We start from the raw sequence: 22359 nt of genomic DNA on the forward strand, positions 1-22359 counted from the left end.
CGACGGCACACCTGACTGATCACGCAGCGGCACACCTGACCAATCACGCGACGGCACACCTGACCAATCACGCGACGGCACACCTGACTGATCACGCAGCGGCACACCTGACTGATCACGCAGCGGCACACCTGACCAATCACGTGACGGCACACCTGACCAATCACGCGACGGCACACCTGACTGATCACGCAGCGGCACACCTGACTGATCACGCAGCGGCACACCTGACCAATCACGTGAGGGCACACCTGACCAATCACGCGACGGCACACCTGACTGATCACGCAGCGGCACACCTGACTGATCACGCAGCGGCACACCTGTGACCACGCCCACGTCACCCAGCGGGTACACCTGTGACCACGCCCACGTCACCCAGCGGGTACACCTGTGACCCCGTCCACGTCACCCAGCGGGTACACCTGTGACCATGCCTACATCACCCGGCAGGTACATCGCCCGGGAGATACACACCTACGTCGCCCGGGAGGTACACACCTACGTCGTGGATGAAGCGCTCGATCTTGGACTGCATGCCCCAGTAGCGGAACTCCACCTTGCACAGCTTGTAGGCGCACATGATGGGGGCCCTGCCCGGGTCGCTGCCCAGCTCCTCGATCCAGTCGTCCGTCAGAGGCCCCCGCTGGGTCTTCACCGACTTATACAGCCGGGGGTCCTCCTCCGCCTTGTACTCGTGGGGCGGGATTGGGTCCTTCACGATGTCAATCGGGTCTGGGCCAATGAGAAATGACCGACTGTTAGACTTGGCCCGCCCACCAAAAGATCAGCTCACATGCAAGTAATCTGCCATCCCAGGGTCAGAAAATGATAAGTATTTTAACCTGTAGATATATCCTATGAAGTTCCTGCCAGTCACAAAGAAATTTCTTTACTCAAAATTATTTCGAATATTCATGCTATTGGATGTTTTTTCATTGAAAATTCTCAGGGATTCTCAGGTTTTTCAAATTTTGTCAAAAATTGTCTGAAGTTGTGTCTGAAGAGTTTTTTCCCAGGTATTTCCCCTGCATATCTGACCCAAGTTAGTTCATATCTGACCCAGGTTAGTTCAGGTCTGACCCAGGTTAGTTCAGGTCTGACCCAGGTGAGTTCAGGTCTGACCCAGGTTAGCTCACGTCTGCCGCATGCGTTCGTTATCAGCGCTGTGGCCAGATTTGCCGTCGGCCCTGGCAAGGTCGCCATGGAAACCACGTTGATGGAGCGTACGTACCGAGACTCCGCTGCCTCCTCTCCGCAGACGACAGGTTGAAGACGTCCACCTGGTTCCCCGTGTCCGGCTTGTAGTACGTCTCGATGTCGATGGAGAACTTCTCCACGAAGGGGCAGGTGTACCTGCAAAGTTCCACAGTCCTGTTCAGGCTCACTCAGACAACAGACCTGCACTCACCACACAGTATAAAAAACTCACAGTACTAAATACACACACCGGCAACACGACACCAGTACAGAAATGCTATTAATTACATGATTAATCTACAACAGGGTGGCCCAACCCTGTTCCTGGAGATCTACCATCCTCAAGGATTTAATTCCAACCCTAACTAAGCACACCTCACTCAACAATTAGAGATCTCCTTGAGCTGTTAATTAGCAGAATCAGGTGTGCCAAATTAGGGTTGAAAACCTACAGGACTGTAGATTTCCAGGGACAGAGTTGGGCAGCCCTGAGCAACAAGGAGGTCTTAAAAGATGCTGAGGACCAGTCAGAGTGATCCGGGCCTCCCGGCCTGTAGGGGGCGGTGTTGCGGGTTCTCACCGCGTGCGGGTGTAGGGGTAGGCGTTCCAGGACTCCTCCTCCACGCGCAGGGCGGCCTTGGGCAGGATGGAGCGGAACCAGCTGGGGATGTGCATGCCGATGTGGTACACCTTGTGTGTGTACTGGCCCGAGCCGCCCGGCCCGTCCGTGTACGGCCGGTTCTCCAGGATCTCCACCCCGCTGCCCTCCCCGCACGTCTCATCCCGGCTCTTCTTCTGCACGGGGGGGACGACACAAGGTCAAAGGTCAAAGGTCATCGCGCCCCCCCCCCCCCATCTCAAGCCTTAGGCCCTTGCGTAGGACAGCTCAGTCCCCCAGCCCTCCCAAATACGTTATAAAATTTCCTATGAAATGGAAATATAAATGTTTAATCAGGCAAAAGGTGCATTATTATTCATTTGCAAATGCCCCGATCCAGAACACCTTTGTACAGACAGATTTAAAAAAAGTTTGCCGCCCGGCAAAGGTTCCATTCTTCTCTCCCGCCGTGTGTGACCTGACGCCGGCGGCGGAAACAGCCGGCGCGGTCTCCGCACTGCTCACCGCCGCGCACCGCGCTCACGGGCGCCAGGGAAGGTTCCGGGGAACTTGAGGACAACGTACTCAGGAAGCAGATCTGGGTCAAATGCATGAACCCGTCAGACTGCAGTACGATCCCCCGCAGAACGCAGACAGCTTTCAGATAAACATCTAAGTCTGCTCAATAACTGTCACACACACACACACACACACACACACACACTCACACACACACACACACTCACACACACACACACGCACACACACACACACACACACACACCTGTTAGTCAGAGCAGCTAGACAATCTTTGAAAATAGACAGCTAGTTCTGCTAATATCCAAACTTAAAAATTCTGAACATACAGTATGATTGTACATATGATTGCTTTTATCAGAAACATGTTTCTTTGAATATCCCCAGGGAATCTGTTGAAGTATTTTCAAATTTTACCAGCATCTAAGGAGTTAAAATATTTCAGATACACACGTCACACACCTGAGCAAGGTCTGAGACTGTAACTAAAGAGTCGTGCACAACTAAACTCTGAGCCTGATATGCACTAAACCCCCCAATATGGGGAGCCATAAACCAGCAGACAGAGAGGAAGACACTGAAGGCCCTGGGTACTCCCCTTGGCTGGTACTCATTGGCACAATCTGGCAACCCTGACACCTACAGGGATGACACATTTAACACTTCCTGCTAGCCCGGGGTTAGCTAATGATTAGCCACCCCTGTCTAACAGTGCAGAGAGGGACAAACCCATGGCCAAAGTCCTGGTAGGAAGAGCAGGCAGAGAGTCAAGCAGGCGGATGCTGTACGCCAACCATGAGCACACCCTGAGGTGCCATTCCCTGTCCACTGTGTAAATCACACAGACGCTGAGGTTCACCAGACACCCATCTCACCCAACTCAGGGAGGAGGCAGTAGGGAGCAGGGAATAGGGAGGAGGGAGGGGGCAGTAGGGAGCAGGGAATAGGGAGCAGAGCGCAGAGAGCAGGGAGCTGGGATGAGGGAATAGGGAGCAGGGAGGAGGCAGTAGGGAGCAGGGAATAGGGAGCAGGGAGGAGACAGTAGGGAGCAGGGAATAGGGAGCAGGGAGGAGGCAGTAGGGAGCACGGCGCTCCCCCCCCCATGGCTCTCGACAGGCCCATTCATTAGCGGCTGAGCGGCTGTCGGCTCCCTGGCCGGCTGCACAGAGGGGACGGGACACTGCACAGACGCAGCCCGGCTCGCCACACGCCACACGCCAGGCACACGGCACACGCCAGGCACACGGCACTTCATTAGCACGATGACAGGAGCCGCCGCCCCAGGCGCGACGGCCGGCACCAACCCCGCCGAGGAGCCGCGCCGCGTGCCGCTAACGCCCGAGCGGGAGACCGACCCGGGAGGAGCATCACCGCCAAAAAACGCTCAACGAACGCTTCAGTCTCGGAATGAGACTTAAAATCTTATTTTCTTCTCTCGAGTAGAAAATATCATCTCAGTGGCGATGCATTTCTCTCATTTAGTAATAAGATTTTGAGTCTAAATTACTTGTTGAGATTGGCTTATTTTTGGTGTTGGTAGCGACCTTTATGCTCCTACCCTCTGCTTCAGTTTTAGTTTTGGTTTTGTTTGGCTTCAGTTTTGGTTTTGGTTTAGTTTGGCTTCAGTTTTTTGGATTCTTAAGATAAGCCTTAATCTTAAGAATTGCTCTTATCACTTGTATCTTCTTCCTGTGGCACTTTCATTTTACCTACATGCAGCGCTTATATTGCACTTGTATCATTATCTTGATGTTCTAGTTTGTCATCATGCCTCCTAGTTTGACTTAGCACGACTTTCTGACCTAGCCTAATCTTACCGTGTGAACTGAACTTAATGACTTTATGGCTATGGACAACCGTTACATAAATGAGTATTCTATCTTATCAGACCAGCGTTTTGTAGTTGTTCCAATGACCTTTGGTATGCACTTTGGATAAAAGCTTCTGCCAAATCAAGTTCATGTAATGTACGCAAAATGCCTCTTGCTAAACTGTTTATAAAACTGCCAGACAAAACTCAGGAGAGTTTCAGAAAAAGCCATGGTGACAAAAAATAGGAAAACGTGCCCCCGGACATCAATCGACATTTTAAAGCTCACGTGAGATTTGTAAATTGCCGTCAAAAAAACTAAAAGTGACAGTTGAGTGTTTTACATAAAAACCGGCTGTAAAGCAGAACTGTTCGTGGTGAGATCCCCCCCCCCCCCAGCCCCACTGGGCTCCACCTTTAATTGACTTACAGCGGCTGTTCACACTGTCTCTGTAAATCCTCAGTTCCTGGTAATGAATTTGCAGTTCACTCTTAATTAGGGAGGGCGGGGTGATAAGAGCGGAGGGGCTGGGGGGGGGAGGGGGGGTGGCAGCACAGTGTCTGGCAGGGAGCTGGCACTACTGGCTCTCTCCATCCTACCTGCGTCAGGTGAGCGAGAGCCCGCCCCCCTCTGTGACCTCACCCTCTCACCTGAGCCTCCACTTCTCCACAGAGGAACGAAGGGAAACCGGAGAGAGGGAGGAGGTGTGCGTGCGCTTCATTTCATTAAAACCTGGCCTCCATCAGGGGTCAGCTGCCAACTGCCAATGGGAGCAGGTCCTGTACAGAGCCCTGAGCCAATGGGAGCAGGTCCTGTACAGAGCCCTGAGCCAATGGGAGCAGGTCCTGTACAGAGCCCTGAGCCAATGGGATTCTGGGTGTGGCTGAGAGCAGTTTGGAACACCAGGGTTAAACACATCAGATGGAATTTCACTCTTCAGACAAGACATCAGTAAAAATCACACAAAAATTCACTAAAATCACAAAAATAACAGAGTGAAGTGTACTTTTGTAAATGACTAAACTGTAAAATTTCTGCAGATTTCTAACAATGGTGAAAATAAAATCATCTCCGTTCACCAATAAACACGTTTTGGGCTTTTAATCTCCTGTGCTCCACAGCGCTCAGGGATCAGCAGGTGCCCAGTGTTTTAAATGACCGTCCCTGCCTGGAGCTCAGGTATTTCAGGTGCGTGTGAGTGCCATGTGTGTGGAATGCCACTAGAACTCCTCAAAAAAGAGGATCTTTCACTAAGCCCGTCGCTCATGGTGGAGGGGAGGGGGCAAAGCAAGGTTGCCCCAGCAACACAGCTGCATCAGCCACCCTCCTCTTCTACTCTCTCTCCCTTCTACTCCCCCCTCTCTCTCTCTCCTCCATCTCTTCCTCTCTCTCCCCCTCTCTCCTCCATCTCTTTCTCTTTATCTCTTTCTCTCTCTCTCCCTTCTACTCCCCCCCTCTCTCTCTCCTCCATCTCTTTCTCTCTCTCCCCCTCTCTCTCCTCCATCTCTTTCTCTTTATCTCTTTCTCTCTCTCTCCCTTCTACTCCCCCTCTCTCTCTCGCTCTCTCCCCCTCTCTTTCTCTCTCTCTCTTCTACTCCCCCTCTCTCTCCCTCTCTCTCTCTCCTCCATCTTTTTCTCCCTTCCCCTCTCTCTCTCTCTCTCTCTCTTGCTGTGGTCTGTCCTCTCGCACGGCAAACAAATCATTAATGCCAGCGCCACGCTCTTGCTGATGTCACCGGTAACCATGACACCCCAAGCAGGGCTGGCGACGTGTTTGTGACGCTGTACGGGGGGGGGGGGCGGTTGCTGAAAGAAGGAAACAGGCAGAGCTTTGAGGTATTTCCCCCATAGCTGACTGACGCTTCGGGGTCAGCCAGTATCGGTCAGTTTCGCTAGCTTTGTCCACAACCCCTACCGCAGACACGCAGATGTCCTCGACCACGAGAATCAGCTCCTCCATCTTCATTCTGACAGGCCGAAGCGGACCTGCAGGTGCACTGCCTGCAAACGCGTCGGACTCCGGCAGAATTCACACGACTCCAGATTTACCCGCAGCAGAGTAAAATTAACTCTTGTTGGTGTTCATTTAACACGGACAATTTGTGACCAGACCACTCAAACAAATCACATGACTCAATTTAGTTTTTTTTTCTGATGATGATGATTTAGGTTGCTGTCCTGCACTGAGCGGGTCGCTCCCACACCTCTCGCGTTGTGGCGTGAGCCCCCAGACGTACGCTCGTTATTTTTAAAACGTGACGAGGCCGAGAGGCGGCCGCTGTTGCCGTGGCGATCTGAACCATCTGACCTTTGAATGCAACTCCTGCAGGTCCCTAAGATTTATTTAAAAAGAAACCACTACCCAAAACATACAGTCAAATGAAAAAGAAATAAAAGTTTTCTGAGAACTGGTGAAAATACATTCTTCTTCTTTTAACACTGTCCGTTTTCTGCAGGAATGTTACTGAGGTTCAAACGGGTCAAAAGTATTTTAAATAATTATTTGACTCGATGGATCTGAAATCACAGGCTGTCAGATGGGCAGCTCTGTACTTTCAACATCGAAGATACACTCTCTGCCACTGTCGAATCTCACAGCATATTGACTTACTGACTCTTTATAAATATTCATGAGGGGCGGAGTTGAAGGCAATAGATAGCATAGCAACAGTCAGGACGACAGGACCTTGCGTTACCAACCTGTATCTCCTAGAACCAGGAAGCACAGAAAACACTCAGGAGCGAATGGCTTACGTAGAACAACTGCAATGACGTCCATCCTGCTCCCGGCCAATAGGATGTAATACAGCCCAAGCAAGCCAGCCAATCAGCCGGCCTGGCAGTCTAACAGCATCGAGAGGAGAGACAACAACCCTGACGACATCACATGTTGGCAATCCGCTGTAAGCCAAGTCACCTGCGAACAGCATTTAGCAGGTGGGGGGGGAGTGAACGGCATTTAGCTGGTGGGGGGAGCTGAACGGCATTTAGCTGGTGGGGGGCTGAACGGCATTAGCTGGCTGATCGCTACAGTCAGCAGCACTGACTCCCGTCCATCTGCAGTGAGGGGGAGGGGAAGTATAGCAACATAATCTGTCTATCTGTCTGTCTGTCTGGCTGGCTGGCTGCCTGTCTGTTTGGCTGGCTGCCTGTCTGTCTGTCTGTCTGTCTGTCTGGCTGCCTGCCTGCCTGTCTGTCTGTCTGTCTGTCCTGCCTGTCTGCTCTGTCTGCTTGTGTGTCTGTCTGCAAATGGACTCACCCCCCCCCCCCGCCAGAGAGGTGCAGGTCTGGATGAGCCAACAAGATCTTTTTATTTCAGATTTTTTTGAAGGGAAACAGATGATTTTAATCTCTGTGCAAACGGCTGTAAGAGCCCGTTAAGAACCAAGTGAGATTCTGGGAAAAAACTCCACGGTTTGGAAGCGACAGTACTGCTGCAATAAAGCATCTGCTCACATTCCCCACACCAACACACACCCCCGCACATCCCCCACACCACCACAAACCCCTGCACATCCTCCACAGCACCACACACCCCCGCACATCCCCACACCCCACACACTCACACACGGCACATCCCACAGACACACACCCCCACATCAGCCCAACGAATCCCACAACCTTACCACGCAGAGCTAGGCTATGCGTTAACGTGGTAACGTTGCTCACCTGTATCATGCAGAGCTGGGTAGTGCGTTAACGTGCTAACGTTGCTCACCTGTACCATGTAGAGCTGGGGGATGCGCTAACATGCTAACGTTGCTCACCTGTACCATGTAGAGCTGGGGGATGCGCTAACGTGCTAACGTTGCTCACCTGTACCATGTAGAGCTGGGTGATACGCTAACCTGCTAACGTGCTAAATTTACTCACCTGTATCATGTAGAGCTGGGCGATGCGGTACTCCTCCACGCTCATGGGCATGGGGATGCGGTACTCCTTGATCAGCATGGTGCCCAGAATCCACCAGGGGTGGGGTGGGGAGGGGGGAGGGGAGGGGGAGGCGGGCTCTAGCTGCGTTTGGTCAAATGTCCACTGAGGAACTCATTGAGGAAACCTGCAAAGGAAGAGAAACAGAGAGTGAGCGAGCAGCGCTCAGCCTGGACAGCGCCTCACAGGAGGTGAAGCGTCTTGGCAGAGCTGCCATTCCTGGGACATAAGGGTGGCAGAGGGGGGGGGGGGCAGGCGTGGGTCCTGAATTCAGGAAACCCCCATCCAGCCTGATAGGGGAAGAGCAGGGACCGGAATCCCAGGGAGTGAAGCGGGAATGCTGGGAGAAATGCAATATGGGAACGCTGGAGACAGGGCAATCACCCGCAGAGGAGTCTCCCTCCCGCCCTCACGCCTTCCCGAAACGCAGCCCTGCAGATGGGAAAGCTAGCGCCGTGGCTACAGATCACTCTCCAGAGCTCTGAAATACTCTGCTTTAAATAACCGGACACTTGGGAAATACTCCGAAATAAAACTGGGCTAGAGAGCAGAGAGGAGGCTGGGGAGAGGGAGAGAGAGAGAGAGAGCTCTGCCATGCTGAGAGAGGAGGAGGAGGAGGAGGAGGATGAAGAGAGCCAAGCTAGAACGGGGAGAGAGAGAGAGAGAGCTCTGCCATGCTGAGAGAGGAGGAGGAGGAAGAGGAGGAGGAGGAGGATGAAGAGAGCCAAGCTAGAACAGGGAGAGAGAGAGAGAGAGAGCTCTGCCATGCTGAGAGAGGAGGACGAAGAGGATGAGGAAGAGGGCCAAGCCAGGACAGAGGAGAACGGGTGGGGATGGGAATGGGGACAGGGGTGTTGAGAGCTCCATTAGTGTTAGCCAATGAGATGGTAAGCCAATGAGAACACTATTAGTGTTAGCCAATGAGAGGGTAAGCCAATGAGAACTCTATTAGTGTTAGCCAATGAGAGGGTAAGCCAATGAGAACTCTATTAGTGTTAGCCAATGAGAGGGTAAGCCAATGAGAACTCTATTAGTGTTAGCCAATGAGAGGGTAAGCCAATGAGAACTCTATTAGTGTTAGCCAATGAGAGGGTAAGCCAGTAAGAACTCTATTAGTGTTAGCCAATGAGAGGGTAAGCCAGTAAGAACTCTATTAGTGTTAGCCAATGAGAGGGTAAGCCAATGAGAACTCTATTAGTGTTAGCCAATGAGAGGGTAAGCCAATGAGAACTCTATTAGTGTTAGCCAATGAGAGGGTAAGCCAATGAGAACTCTATTAGTGTTAGCCAATGAGAGGGTAAGCCAGTAAGAACTCTATTAGCACGAGCCAATGAGAGGGTAAGCCAATGAGAACTCTATTAGTGTTAGCCAATGAGAGGGTAAGCCAATGAGAACTCTATTAGTGTTAGCCAATGAGAGGGTAAGCCAATGAGAACACTATTAGTGTTAGCCAATGAGAGGGTAAGCCAATGAGAACACTATTAGTGTTAGCCAATGAGAGGGTAAGCCAATGAGAACACTATTAGTGTTAGCCAATGAGAGGGTAAGCAATGAGAACTCTATTAGTGTTAGCCAATGAGAGGGTAAGCCAGTAAGAACTCTATTAGTGTTAGCCAATGAGAGGGTAAGCCAATGAGAACTCTATTAGTGTTAGCCAATGAGAGGGTAAGCCAATGAGAGCTCCATTAGTGTTAGCCAATGAGAGGGTAAGCCAATGAGAGCTCCATTAGTGTTAGCCAATGAGAGGGTAAGCCAGTAAGAACTCTATTAGCACGAGCCAATGAGAGCGGTGCTCTAATCTCTCAGCTTGACGGGTCGCTCTCCTGCGGGAGCAGAGCTCAGCCGATTGGGCGCGATTCCCACATGCTCACCAAACCCGCGAAGGAGACGCTGCTTCCCTGCAGAACACAAGCGATAGCCGTCCTTCTCCTAAACCTTTCCAGGGATAAGCGCAGTTGGCGGTTCAGCATTAGAGACACCGAACCCATCCTGCGGGCCCCCAAACCGGGAACGACGGGCCCGGGGGGGTGAGCACCGTCCCGCGCTCCACATGGACAGAACCTGCAGGAGGCCCAAACTCCGACAGATCCCAAAGTCATCTCCCTGTCTGCACAGAAACAAACCACGAGCTGCATTTTGGCATCAAAAATCTAAAAGGAAGACTTTCCAGCAAACAAGCTGCAAACTTACTCGTTAAGGAAAGCAAGGCAGGTCGAAAAAAACCAAGAATATTTATGATTAGCGAAAGCACCTCTAGCTTCCAGCACACATAGCACAGTTATGACTGCACTGGGTCATTCACAGAGGAGAGGCCTTCACAGACAGCCTGGCCAGTGAGCTTGACCTAGAAAAAAAGCGTCCCTATAAATAGAGCAGTCACAATAACCCTGACGCACGCATGCGGGTCCTTCTGTGTTCCATATTCCAGGAATATGCGGCTCGTATGTGGAAAGAAAAATGCCCTTCTAGCCCCGCCCCTGCAACACTGCGACGTGTTTTTTGTAATCCAAGACACTTGTGTATGTCAAATAAATTAAATAATCGTTCTTTCTGGCAGGGCTGAGGAGGCCGATTAAATGAAATAGTAATGACATGAGTTCACCTGAGCGCAGAAATTCTGCAGAGCACATTTTCAATCCTTTGTGTTTTTCTTTTTTTAAAAGGTCAGAGCGTGATCTGCTGCATCGCTCCTCTGTGGCGTAGCGGGTGAAACGCAGGGCGATTATAGCGACTCAGAGGGCGCATCTGGAGATCAGCCTCACAGGGCACAGCGCCTGGCAGGGTTGAGTGCCACTTCACTCAGTATCGCCAACTCTACCACCTCCCGCCGCGGCTCCAGAGCCACGCCCACATCCCCCCCCCCGATCCCGCCAATCCCCAAACTTCCATCATTCTGACAGGTTCACTCTGCCACGCCTCTTCTGCACACACACCCACTGTCACACACACACATACTCACACATGCACACACACAAACACATGCACACACTCTCACACACACACACGCACACACACACACACTCACACATACACCCACTCAAACACACATCATACACTCGCACGCACGCGCACGCGCTCACTGTCACACACACCATGTTTCATCACACTGATTTCTGTCCCATTCAGTGGCCACACTGCAGACAGGTTTACATAAGCAGGTAAAGCAGGTAAAGGTGTGTCAGCAACACCACAGCTCGCCCTTCCATTTGACTGGACACAAGCTCAGTGTTCAGCTCAAAAAAATTATCCTTTCATATGCCAATGCCGTTTTTCGTTAGTAACCGCACCTTGTTAGGATGTTCACAGGAACAGTTTTAAAGAGTTCAAATGCCTGTTTGACCTTTGACCCGGGCCTGTCGGCTGCAGTTTCATTGCTGGTTAACCAGGCCCATCCTTGCCCTCTGCCCTATCCGGGGGGGGGGGGGGCGGGGGGCACTCACGACAAACAGGAGCCAGGCTAGATGAACTCTCCCTCTCACTTCCCTACCGACCCCCCCAGTCTGTAAAAGCGTGCGTCCTCAGAGTACCCGCCGCGAAAACGTACACCTTTTTACTGCAGCCGGCCTGTGTGCTAACGTGCTAACGTGCTAACAATGACACATTTACGGCCTCTCCCCTCGTACACATGAGCAGGGGCAGATTAAGAGGAGCTCAGCTGCATGTAAACAGTAAGTCACTGCTGTGGCCGCAGGGTTGGGAGGGTGGAAGAGAGCAGAATGCCCATTTCACGGTTCACCTGCTGCAGATCACACTCGCACAGGAAGTAAAGGTTCGTTGTCACGGCGCCCGTCCGCTGTGGGCCCTTCCACTGAATTGGGTCAGTGAGTGAGTCACACACACACACTCATGCGCTCAGTGTGTATATATGGTGTAGTACATGTAACTTAGTCAATACTATACAGCACTGTCTGCAACCCCCCCCCCACCTCTCCTCCCTTCACCCCTTAGTGCAACCCCCCCCCCCCCGTGAGACACACAGATCAACCCTTCTGGCACTCTCTGGGCCTCCCTGGGAGGTGAGGATCACACGTCCGCCCGCGATCTGCCGTACCCAGCATGCATCAGGAGGAACGCCTCCGTTTCTCCGGTCCCCAGCGGGTAATTAAATCAGCCGCCTGTGAGGGCGTGTCTCTAACGATTACCCCTCTGAAGCCCGCGCACAGACGCGTTCCTCACCGGGGGGGGGGGGGGGCTGCCACAGATAAAACCCACCTCCCCACGCCCCCCAGCCGCCCCCACACCTGACTGTAACACCTGGGAGACTCCATCAGGGCTGTTCCTCAGGAAATACTCTATCACAGGAAACAAGCAGAGGCACAGCATCAGGATCAAACAAGAACATATGTCCGTGACTTGGTATGACTGGATGTGTGTGTTGTGTGTGTCTGTGTCTGTGTATCTGTGCGTGTGTGCAAATCTTAAATAAAAATAAATCCCTGATAAATGGCCTGTACCATGGCCGGGGATCCAGTGCATCCACCATAGATGTTCTCCTGACTGGGGATAACACCCACTGCATCCACCATAGACGTTCTCCTGACCGGGGATAACACCACTCACTACTGTGCCAGCTGTCGGCCCCCCAGCGCCACAGCAAGCGGCAGGACTGTTCCCCAGCTACCAGCGTCCCTCACGCTCATCTCATCCTCCTCTCATCGCCTCGTCCCTGGCGACAGGTCTCCTCCTGCTCGCTGGGACACGCGTGTGTGTGCGGGTCGGTGCACCTGCTCGCTGGGACACGCGTGTGCGGTACCCCTGCTCGCTGGGACACGCGTGTGTGCGTTAGCGGGAGCACGGAACACCCTTCACATGGGCAGCCGGCGGGAGACAGCTGGGCCCCCCCGCGGGTGTCATGGTGACGCGCGGAAACCAAACGGGCCCGGGAGCACGAGGCCCTTCGTCATGGGAAGTATTTTTCCAAAGTCTACGAGGGCGCGGTGGCCTGGTAAATTTAGCCCTGTTCTAAAAGGGGGGGGCGGGGACAGGATCAAGCTGGGATGGCATGGACAACATGCTGCTGGGGGGGGGGTTAACTGATGATGTCCCAACACTCTGACCTTTGACCCCAGCGGAAAAAACGCAGGCTCTGAACCCCACTAGCGGCACGCAACGTTTCCATGACAACGCAGTCACTGCGTTGTTACCAGGCGGCCGTCGTGTTAAAAGCAGCGTTTCAGAGCTACTGTTTCCTAACGGACATCCCCCCAGGGGAACCTGCTGTCTGTGATTAATGGGGGGGTGGGGGTGGGGGGGTCAGTGCTCCGATTCCTGATGCTTTAAAGCAGCCGCTGCCCAGATGTTTCTGCTCCACTGCGCCACGTAAACAATCTCAGGAAAACATGTGCGTTTAACAGACATTTCATCATCCAGCACCAACTAAAGCTCTTCACGGTTAGGATTTAATAATTACCATTACCAGCACAAGCAGTGTTACTCACATTGTGTATGATCCCATCATGTGCAGCGCACCTGTTCAGCTGATGACTGCGATCATGCAGCATGCCTGTGTGTGATGCACAGCAGCTCTAAGCCAATCGGCCGACAGATCAAATTTTACTGTATTGTACTGTACCGCACATTTTCCAAAGAGAACTTTATTAAAACCACCAAAAGCCCGTTGAGCTACTTCAGAAGGACGTGTATCCAGTAAAGCTCTTTATTAGATGAATCTGAAACAGAGAGGAGAGAGAGGCTGCGTGGGGACGTCTCCCTGCTCTCTGCACTGCCCACGCCAAGGACGGGAAAGGTGGGATGGCTCCGTACTACGTATCCCACAATCCCCTGGGGCAGCTGCATGACTCAGATCCACTCAAGTGAGATGCCTCTCTATCTCTCCCTCCCTCCTCCCTTCCCTCTCTCTCTCTCTCTCTCTCTCTCTCTCTCTCTCTCTCGCAGTACTCCAGGGTACAGCACCAGGGGAACTGGGAACTGAACCAGCAACCCCCCTGAGTTACAGCCTCCAGTTGCCTATCCTCCACACCGCAGCACAAGGAAGTACGTTAAGTGGCAGTAATTGTGTGAAATAGTGTGAGACTTTGCTGATTTATACTAATTTCTGGAGGAACGAAACAAGAACTCAGACAGATGTGTAATCAGACTGCCAACATACTCAGCAAAAGGACCACACACACGCAATACCCACCGCCCCCCACACTGTTTAAATGTTCACACTTTCACACCATCTTCACAAAATTTGTGGATTCAGTGGCTGCTAAATTCATGCCTCCAAAGAGCAGGCTAACAGCATCACACAGAGCAGAGCTAACCCTGTCACACAGATCAGAGCTAACCCTGTCACACAGAGGAGAGCTAACCCTGTCACACAAAGCAGAGCTAACCCTGTCACACAGAGCAGAGCTAACGTTGTTTCACTGGGATAAGCAGGAGAACGCTGCCTAGCCACAGACATGCTTCAGTAAGAGCTGGTCCTCTCCGCAGGTCCAGTCCGATACAGTCCATCTGGAGCTATGGCCTACGTCTGCACGTCTACGCCCCCCCCCCCTCCTGCCCCCCCCATGGAGAGCGTGGCTCTGTCTGTGTCTCCCGCCCCTGGCTGGAGTTCTCTGCGGCTGCTGCTGCTGTTGTGGTTCAGCGGCCTGTTCTGGGATTCACACTCTGCAGGGGATGGAGAGTCCAGCTACACTGCGGGGAGGGGGGGGGGATCCATGCCCTTTTTCTTCACTGTACCCCCCCCCCAACCACCTTTATTATTTTATTTTATTTCTTTTCAAATTTCCTCTCCTCCTTTCTGTACTCCTTTGCCAGCTCCACCTACGAAGCCAGGTTGCCATGGAGATTCGAGAGGCGGTGCAGAGACTGGCTGCTGGGTGGGGGAGGGGGGAGGTGGGGGGGGTTACGGGTTGGGGGGGGGGGCTCGAACATGACCCCGCGGCTAATCCTAGCAGCCCAGAATCGTCCTTTCTCCTCTCCTCCCTCTGCTCCCTCCCTCATTTTCCACTTTCCTCCATCATTCCCCCCACCTCAGAGACGCACGTACAGGCTCTTCCAAATAAGAAACCCCCCCCGAGCTACAGCCACAGCCGTGTCACTGGCCAAACACCATCCCCCCCCCCAACAAAACGACTCTGGAGAGGAGTGTAAGACCCTCTGGAACGTCTTCAGGTGTGTGAACAGCTGCAGAGCAGATGGTCACCCGCGCTGTGCGAAGACCCAGCCAAACGATCACAAACCACCTGCTCAGGCCACGAAAATCAGGCAAAAACACGAGAGCAGGCCAGGGTCAAATACGCATTAGAAATGCTTCAACTCGAAAACACTCCTGTGGAATCCCTGAAAATCTTCAACTAAACATGTTACGTGAAACCAAGAACACATCACATTTTTAAAAAAATCTTTAATGTTCGCAAAAAATAAGTGCTTGTCTTAACCCTCTGAAGGGCAGGTTTTTTTAAAACGTTTTCCTCAGAATTCTAAGCCAGTGTTCTAGAGCTCCGTTGTTTTCGTGGACCAGCAGTAACTGCTACATCAGCATTGGAATGTTCAGAACATTCTAATCACATTTTTGTGATCCCGCACCTTAAAAGGGTTTTTAATCGTGTTTAAGGGGTTAAGGTGCCTGATGTAGGTGAGCGTGCTTCCTTCCTGTCTAATAGACTGCCGCATTCTGCGTCTTTCAGGAGTGCGTCAGCCTGGCAGACGCTCTGTTGACACTGAGCGGGTCGACACACGACTGCAGCGTTCTGTCAGCTCGTCCGTCCCGCCCGGCCGGGGTCCCGAACCATCTCATTTCCATAAAACACAGAAACAAAAGTTTCCTCTTCACTGAGTCGTATCCCTGGATTATGATAAGCTCCAAAAGATTAACAAGCAAGTGCTCAGATTCAGCAGGGAATAATGGGCTCTATCTCAGGGCTGTCTGGTGATCTTTCTCTTTCACGTTTTCTTTCTCCCCTGAAATGTGCAGCAGTTTCATTCCGACACGTTCCGACAGGAGTGTCATCGCACGGCTTCCTAACCTAACAGACGCCTGAAGCTACAGCTAACCAGCCTTTATTCACAATCTCATTTTCAACAATTGAAGCTGTCAATGAAAGGTAAAAATATCTCTTAAAACCCCAATTTTATAAGCCTTTCATAAAAATGAATGAAAACATTAGGTTTTATATCAGATCAACTTATATGTTTAAACTAATTAGTAATTTAATCTCTACAGCCCTCAGGCATGTTTTTTGTGTCTTTATTCTTCTCTTCAATTTGGAATTGACTATCGAGTCACACACTGTGCACAGCCAGAGACTACACCCGACAGGCCACACAGTACTACAGGAGAGCCAGTGACTCTTTTACACCTTACAGGCCATACAGTACTACAGGAGAGCCAGTGACTCTTTTACACCTTACAGGCCACACAGTACTACAGGAGAGCCAGTGACTCTTTTACACCTTACAGGCCACACAGTACTACAGGAGAGCCAGTGACTCTTTTACACCCTACAGGCCACGCACAGTGAGAGAGGAATGTATCTCCATGATGACTGCAGCCTGCATGCAAGATCACTGCTCTCTAACTTTAAGCTCAAATTCTTCACACCTTCCCTAAGCAGCACTGGAAAAATGAGTGGCATTGCAGTCCCAGGGTCACCGTCAGCTAACGAACCTGCGACCCGCAGCCCGTACAGCTCGGCTGGCTCCTGGTAAGACTAAAAATAAGCCACTTAGAAACGCATTATAAACATGAAGGAACATTAAATAGCCCAGGAAAGCAGCCAGGCGACCTTTGACCCGAGGGCAGCCCTCCCTGGCTGCGTCACTGATTCTGATAGGTCTAAATCAAAAAATACAACAATAAAAACCAGCTAGATGTATGTTATAAATAAATAGGCGGAAGACATTATCTTTGGCTAGCAGGGCCAGGATCATCTGAAATAACCCCCCGTATGGGCACCCCCCTACACCCCCCGTCCTCCCCTGCCCCCCTCCCCCGTCCCGACGACACCCAGCCTCCCACCAGGAAATAAGGCCAGTGGCCGACGGGTGTCATGTGACACACGCCAAGTCTGCGCACGACTATTTCCATCACAGCACCCAACTGTTTTTGGTTACGGGTTTTCCTTAGTCTGGAAATGCTCTCCCGACGCCCCTCCCCCCTGCCCCCTCGACCGCGCCTTAGAACTGAGGGGTGGCTGGGGGTGTGGAACCTGGCTGCATGCTCTGTCATTGCACAAATGTGATTTTCGCGGGAGAGACTAAACTTCGTCTGGAAACAAAACAAAACCATGAGCGTAGAGCGTACTCACTCTGTGCTGCGGCCAAACACGACTTCTGGAACGGAAACATCTAGAGCCTGAAAAAGAAGAGAAACACGACCTTTAACACGAGGGACACAGCAGGGCCTTCAGTACAAAGAGATGCTGCACCTCGCCTGTGTGTCCATTTCATGTGCTACGTGTCATGTGTCTATATGTTGTTTTTTTTAGTGGGAATCCCACCACCGGGGGGGGTCCCTTACTTTCCTCTGACATCTAGGAATGTCACTCAGTACTGGACACATGGATCGCCAACCAACCGACAACCAGCATCGTACCCCAAAACCTGTCTTTACTCTGGGGAGGTGTGGGGGGGTGAAGGGGGACCCCAGGCCAGTCAGCTCTGAGGGCTTTAGGCTGTGCAGACGGGGGGGGGAAGGGGGGACTACGGAACGCTGTCCCAGAAACGGGGCGGAGCTGGATCCAGCTGAACTGGGTCACACTTCTAAATCGTTTTTAAATGGAGGGACCCGCTACAGTAACAGCAAACCAGCCAACACAGCTGAGTCACACACACAGCCCTGGTGCTACAGCAAACCAGCCAACACAGCTGAGTCACACACACAGCCCTGGTGCTACAGCAAACCAGCCAACACAGCTGAGTCACACACACAGCCCTGGTGCTACAGCAAACCAGCCAACACAGCTGAGTCACACACACAGCCCTGGTGCTACAGCAAACCAGCCAACACAGCTGAGTCACACACACAGCCCTGGTGCTACAGTAACAGCCAACACAGCTGAGTCACATACACAGCCCTGGCGCTACAGCAAACCAGCCAACACAGCTGTGTCACACACACAGCCCTGGTGCTACAGCAAACCAGCCAACACAGCTGAGTCACACACACAGCCCTGGTGCTACAGTAACAGCCAACACAGCTGAGTCACATACACAGCCCTGGTGCTACAGTAACAGCCAACACAGCTGAGTCACACACACAGCCCTGGTGCTACAGCAAACCAGCCAACACAGCTGAGTCACACACACAGCCCTGGGCTACAGCAAACCAGCCAACACAGCTGAGTCACACACACAGCCCTGGGCTACAGCAAACCAGCCAACACAGCTGAGTCACATACACAGCCCTGGTGCTACAGCAAACCAGCCAACACAGCTGAGTCACATACACAGCCCTGGTGCTACAGCAAACCAGCCAACACAGCTGTGTCACACACAGCCCTGGCGCTACAGTAACAGCCAACACAGCTGAGTCACACACACAGCCCTGGTGCTACAGCAAACCAGCCAACACAGCTGTGTCACATACACAGCCCTGGTGCTACAGCAAACCAGCCAACACAGCTGGTCACACACACCCTGGGCTACAGCAAACAGCCAACACAGCTGAGTCACACACACAGCCCTGGTGCTACAGCAAACCAGCCAACACAGCTGGTCACATACACAGCCCTGGTGCTACAGCAAACCAGCCAACACAGCTGAGTCACACACACAGCCCGGGGCTACAGCAAACCAGCCAACACAGCTGTAGTCCACAACACAGCCTGGTGCTACAGCAAACCAGCCAACACAGCTGTGTCACACACACAGCCCTGGTGCTACAGCAAACCAGCCAACACAGCTGAGTCACACACACAGCCCTGGTGCTACAGTAACAGCCAACACAGCTGAGTCACACACACAGCCCTGGTGCTACAGCAAACCAGCCAACACAGCTGAGTCACACACACAGCCCTGGTGCTACAGCAAACCAGCCAACACAGCTGAGTCACACACACAGCCCTGGCGCTACAGCAAACCAGCCAACACAGCTGAGTCACACACACAGCCCTGGTGCTACAGCAAACCAGCCAACACAGCTGAGTCCAATACACAGCCCTGGTGCTACAGCAAACCAGCCAACACAGCTGAGTCACAACACAGCCTGGTGCTACAGCAAACCAGCCAAACACAGCTGAGTCCACACAGCTGGTGCACAGCCACCAGCAACACAGCTGTGAGTACAGACGCCCTGGTGCTAAACCCAGCCAGCCAACACAGCGAGTCAAAACAACACCCTGGTGCTACAGTAACAGCAAACACAGCTGAGTCACATACACAGCCCTGGTGCTACAGCAAACCAGCCAACACAGCTGTGTCACACACACAGTCCTGGTGCTACAGCAAACCAGCCAACACAGCTGTGTCACATACACAGCCCTGGTGCTACAGCAAACCAGCCAACACAGCTGAGTCACAGTGGTTAGCAGATCCAGCCAGCGGACATCAGCTGTTTGAGGAGTAAGACTGCACAACTGTGTTAAAACCCCAGCACTCAACACTCTATCACAGCTTCATATAAAAATCAGAATCAACCATCAGAAGTGTAATAAGTAGGCACTGTGACAGACTGGAACATTAACCAATGAACCAATTATATTAGCTGCATGTGTGCAAGTGTGTGTGTGCAAACGTGTGTGTGTTTGCATGGCATAACTGTGTGTGTGTGTCCACTTAATACTCATCACATTAGCCCACACTTCACTGACAAACAGAGAAGACAGGGGGGAGACAAGGGAAGACAGAGAAAGAGAGAGGGAGGAGAGGGAGAGAGATGGAGAGGAGAGGGAAAAAAAATAAGGAGAAGAGAGGGAGAGGAGAGGGGGAGAGATGGAGAGGAGAGGGAAAAAAAAAGAGAAGAGAGGGAGAGGAAAGGAGAGAGAGGGAGAGATGGAGGGGGCGATGACAAAAATAAAAGCCCTGAGCAAAGCCAGCCTTCTTACCACCCTCTCATTTGGGACACTTCTCTGGGAGTGTATCCCGAGGCGGGGGGGGGGGGGGGGGGGTGCCATACTCAGGGAGTGTGTTTGAGGTGACGGCGCGGGGTGGGGGGGGTGGGCAGGGGTGTGGGGGGGGGGGAGGGCAGCAGCAGCGGCCTCCTGCTCAGCCATAAAAGGCCATTTTCGAGCCCCGCTCCCCTCCATCTCCCCGCCTCGGCTACATCAGGCTGACAGCTTGGGTTTTTTTTCTGTTCAAGTCAAGCACACCGTTTTGGGAAGAAGAGTCCCCCTGTGGGTTTAACTGTGGAGAGGCTGGTGGCCCAGGCCGTGCTCCTGGGGGGGGTTATTCTGGCCGCTCGTTATTTGATGAAGGCGGAATCGTGCCAGATTTGGCCGCAGCGTAGACGGCCGGTGTGTTCTCAGGAGCTGTGAGGCGGTCCAGCACAGTCAGCGTCTGCAGGCCGGAGACGCAGCGCTGGCTCTACGTCATGAATCATGAATCTTATATATATAGCTTCTCAACTGCCAAAAGGATGCGTGAAAAGTGAACCGAAAACTCCCCTCCTTGGCGTCTCTTCAGGATGAGATGGAGCTACCTGAGCCTTTCAAAGGGTAACCAGGTAACCGTCCCGCCCGCGGTGCCCAAACTGCGCTGGCACAAAGAGGTCTTTCGAGCAGCGGAGAAGCTGCCCGTCAGCAGCTGTCACTGGACAGAGCAGGAAGTGGCTAATGGGACAGGAAGCTGTGCTGTCACTCTACACCATTTCCCATGAGTCATAGGCACGGCCTTACAGCAGGGCTCAGGAGAGAGAGAGAGAGTGAGAGAGAAGGGGAGAGAGAGAGTGAGAGAGAAGGGGAGAGAGAGAGAGAGAGAGAGAGATATACACAAGCCGTGCTTTGTTAGCAAGCAGAAGATTTGCTACTCCCTGCTCTACCGCCTCCAGCCTCCAGGGGGAGCCCTGCTGACTGAACTGGAAGCATCTGCGCGGTCCCAAAAACACATGCACCAACTCATGTGAGCTTGAAACGCTCGCTCACAGGCACGCAAAATTCAATAATATACTAACGCCTCTCTGTGTGTCTAAGCCATGATCCACAGGATCTGCGGTTTCACTCCCAAACTCCCTCTCCCTCTTACGGCAAGCTCCGAGATGTCCTGGCCAAAATCCCAAGATACTCCACTCCACAGCCAGTCTGCCAGGCACATCAGCCTCTATCAGCACGTTAATAAATGAGAGCTTTCCTGTGCTCCACAGCGCTCAGAACTGAGCTGGAGTTATTCATCATCCTGCAGAGTTCACCTCAAAACCAGCAACCCGTTTGGCCCCAAGGGTTCACTTGAGGCAACTTAACTGTGTAATCGACCAGATTACGAGTTTGGCGAAATTCACGCCCTACGGAAAAAGAAAAACGTGAGTCCAGCCCGGCACAAAGCCGTGCTCTGCGTGAGCGTCTGGGGCCGGTTCCCCCGCCGTCGGCCTCGCCGCTCCGCTCTGCGACGGAGGGGAAGCGCCGCTCGCCGCGCCGGTGGCAGGGGCCGCGCGTATCGTCACGGCAGCGTCTGCGCGCGACAGCGGAGTCGGATAACCCCGCGCGGCTCAGGGCGCCCGCGGCCCCAACCGTCACCGCTGTTCACACGGAACATCAAAGCAAAGCATCTTCTGACACCCGACAGGAAGCGCGAGCAGCCGGCTGTCGCTCGGCGAGTCCGACACTTCGTATCCAACCCCCCCCCCCCCCCCCCCAAACAGCCGTTACGATGGCAAACGAGAAAAAAAAAAGTTGTTGCTAACAGAGGAGCAGCAAAAAAAAAAAGGTGTTTCTTCTTGACAGCGGGGAAAACGAGAAGAAGAAAAACATTCAGACAAGTGGAAAAAGCGAAAGTGGGCTCTGGCATGTTTCTGAGTGCCTTCCTGTTTGTCATTTTAAGAGTGGTGGGGGGGGGGGGGTGCCTGAGGTCTGTGTTAAATCAGTGAGCAGCCAAACGCAGCACAGGCAGCTCAGCGGAGGAAGGAAAATGGGCTTACATACGACAGAGACGGAGACAGAGGATGAGAGAGAGAGAGGGAGAAAAAGAGAGAATGACAGAGGATGAGAGAGAGAGAGGGAGAAAGAGAGAGAATGACAGAGAATGAGAGAGAGAGAGGGAGAAAGAGAGAGAATGACAGAATGAGGGAGAGAGAGGGAGAAAGAGAGAGAATGACAGAATGAGAGAGAGAGAGAGACTCTGGCTGGTAGCCGTGCTGGGTTTGTGGACTGCACGTCAGAAAGAAAGCACTCTCTTGGTTTCCAG

The 22359-nt window shown here is 52.6% G+C and overlaps 1 protein-coding gene across 1 annotated transcript in view; it reads right to left on the bottom strand.

Moving 5' to 3' along the window:
• Nucleotides 1-22359, bottom strand: part of LOC135233695 (membrane-associated phosphatidylinositol transfer protein 2-like) — a 57113-nt gene that overhangs the window by 28748 nt on the left and 6006 nt on the right. Inside the window, exons 2-6 of the mRNA XM_064297496.1 lie at nucleotides 17334-17380; nucleotides 8020-8203; nucleotides 1781-1995; nucleotides 1235-1356; nucleotides 502-735 (exon numbers count right to left, since the gene is read on the bottom strand). Coding sequence (XP_064153566.1) covers nucleotides 502-735; nucleotides 1235-1356; nucleotides 1781-1995; nucleotides 8020-8097 — 649 coding nt within the window. The 5' untranslated portion in view covers nucleotides 8098-8203; nucleotides 17334-17380. The remainder of the gene's footprint in view (nucleotides 1-501; nucleotides 736-1234; nucleotides 1357-1780; nucleotides 1996-8019; nucleotides 8204-17333; nucleotides 17381-22359) is intronic.

The sequence above is a fragment of the Anguilla rostrata genome, chromosome 10 (genome assembly GCF_018555375.3).
Source record: "Anguilla rostrata isolate EN2019 chromosome 10, ASM1855537v3, whole genome shotgun sequence".
Lineage (NCBI taxonomy): Eukaryota > Metazoa > Chordata > Actinopteri > Anguilliformes > Anguillidae > Anguilla > Anguilla rostrata.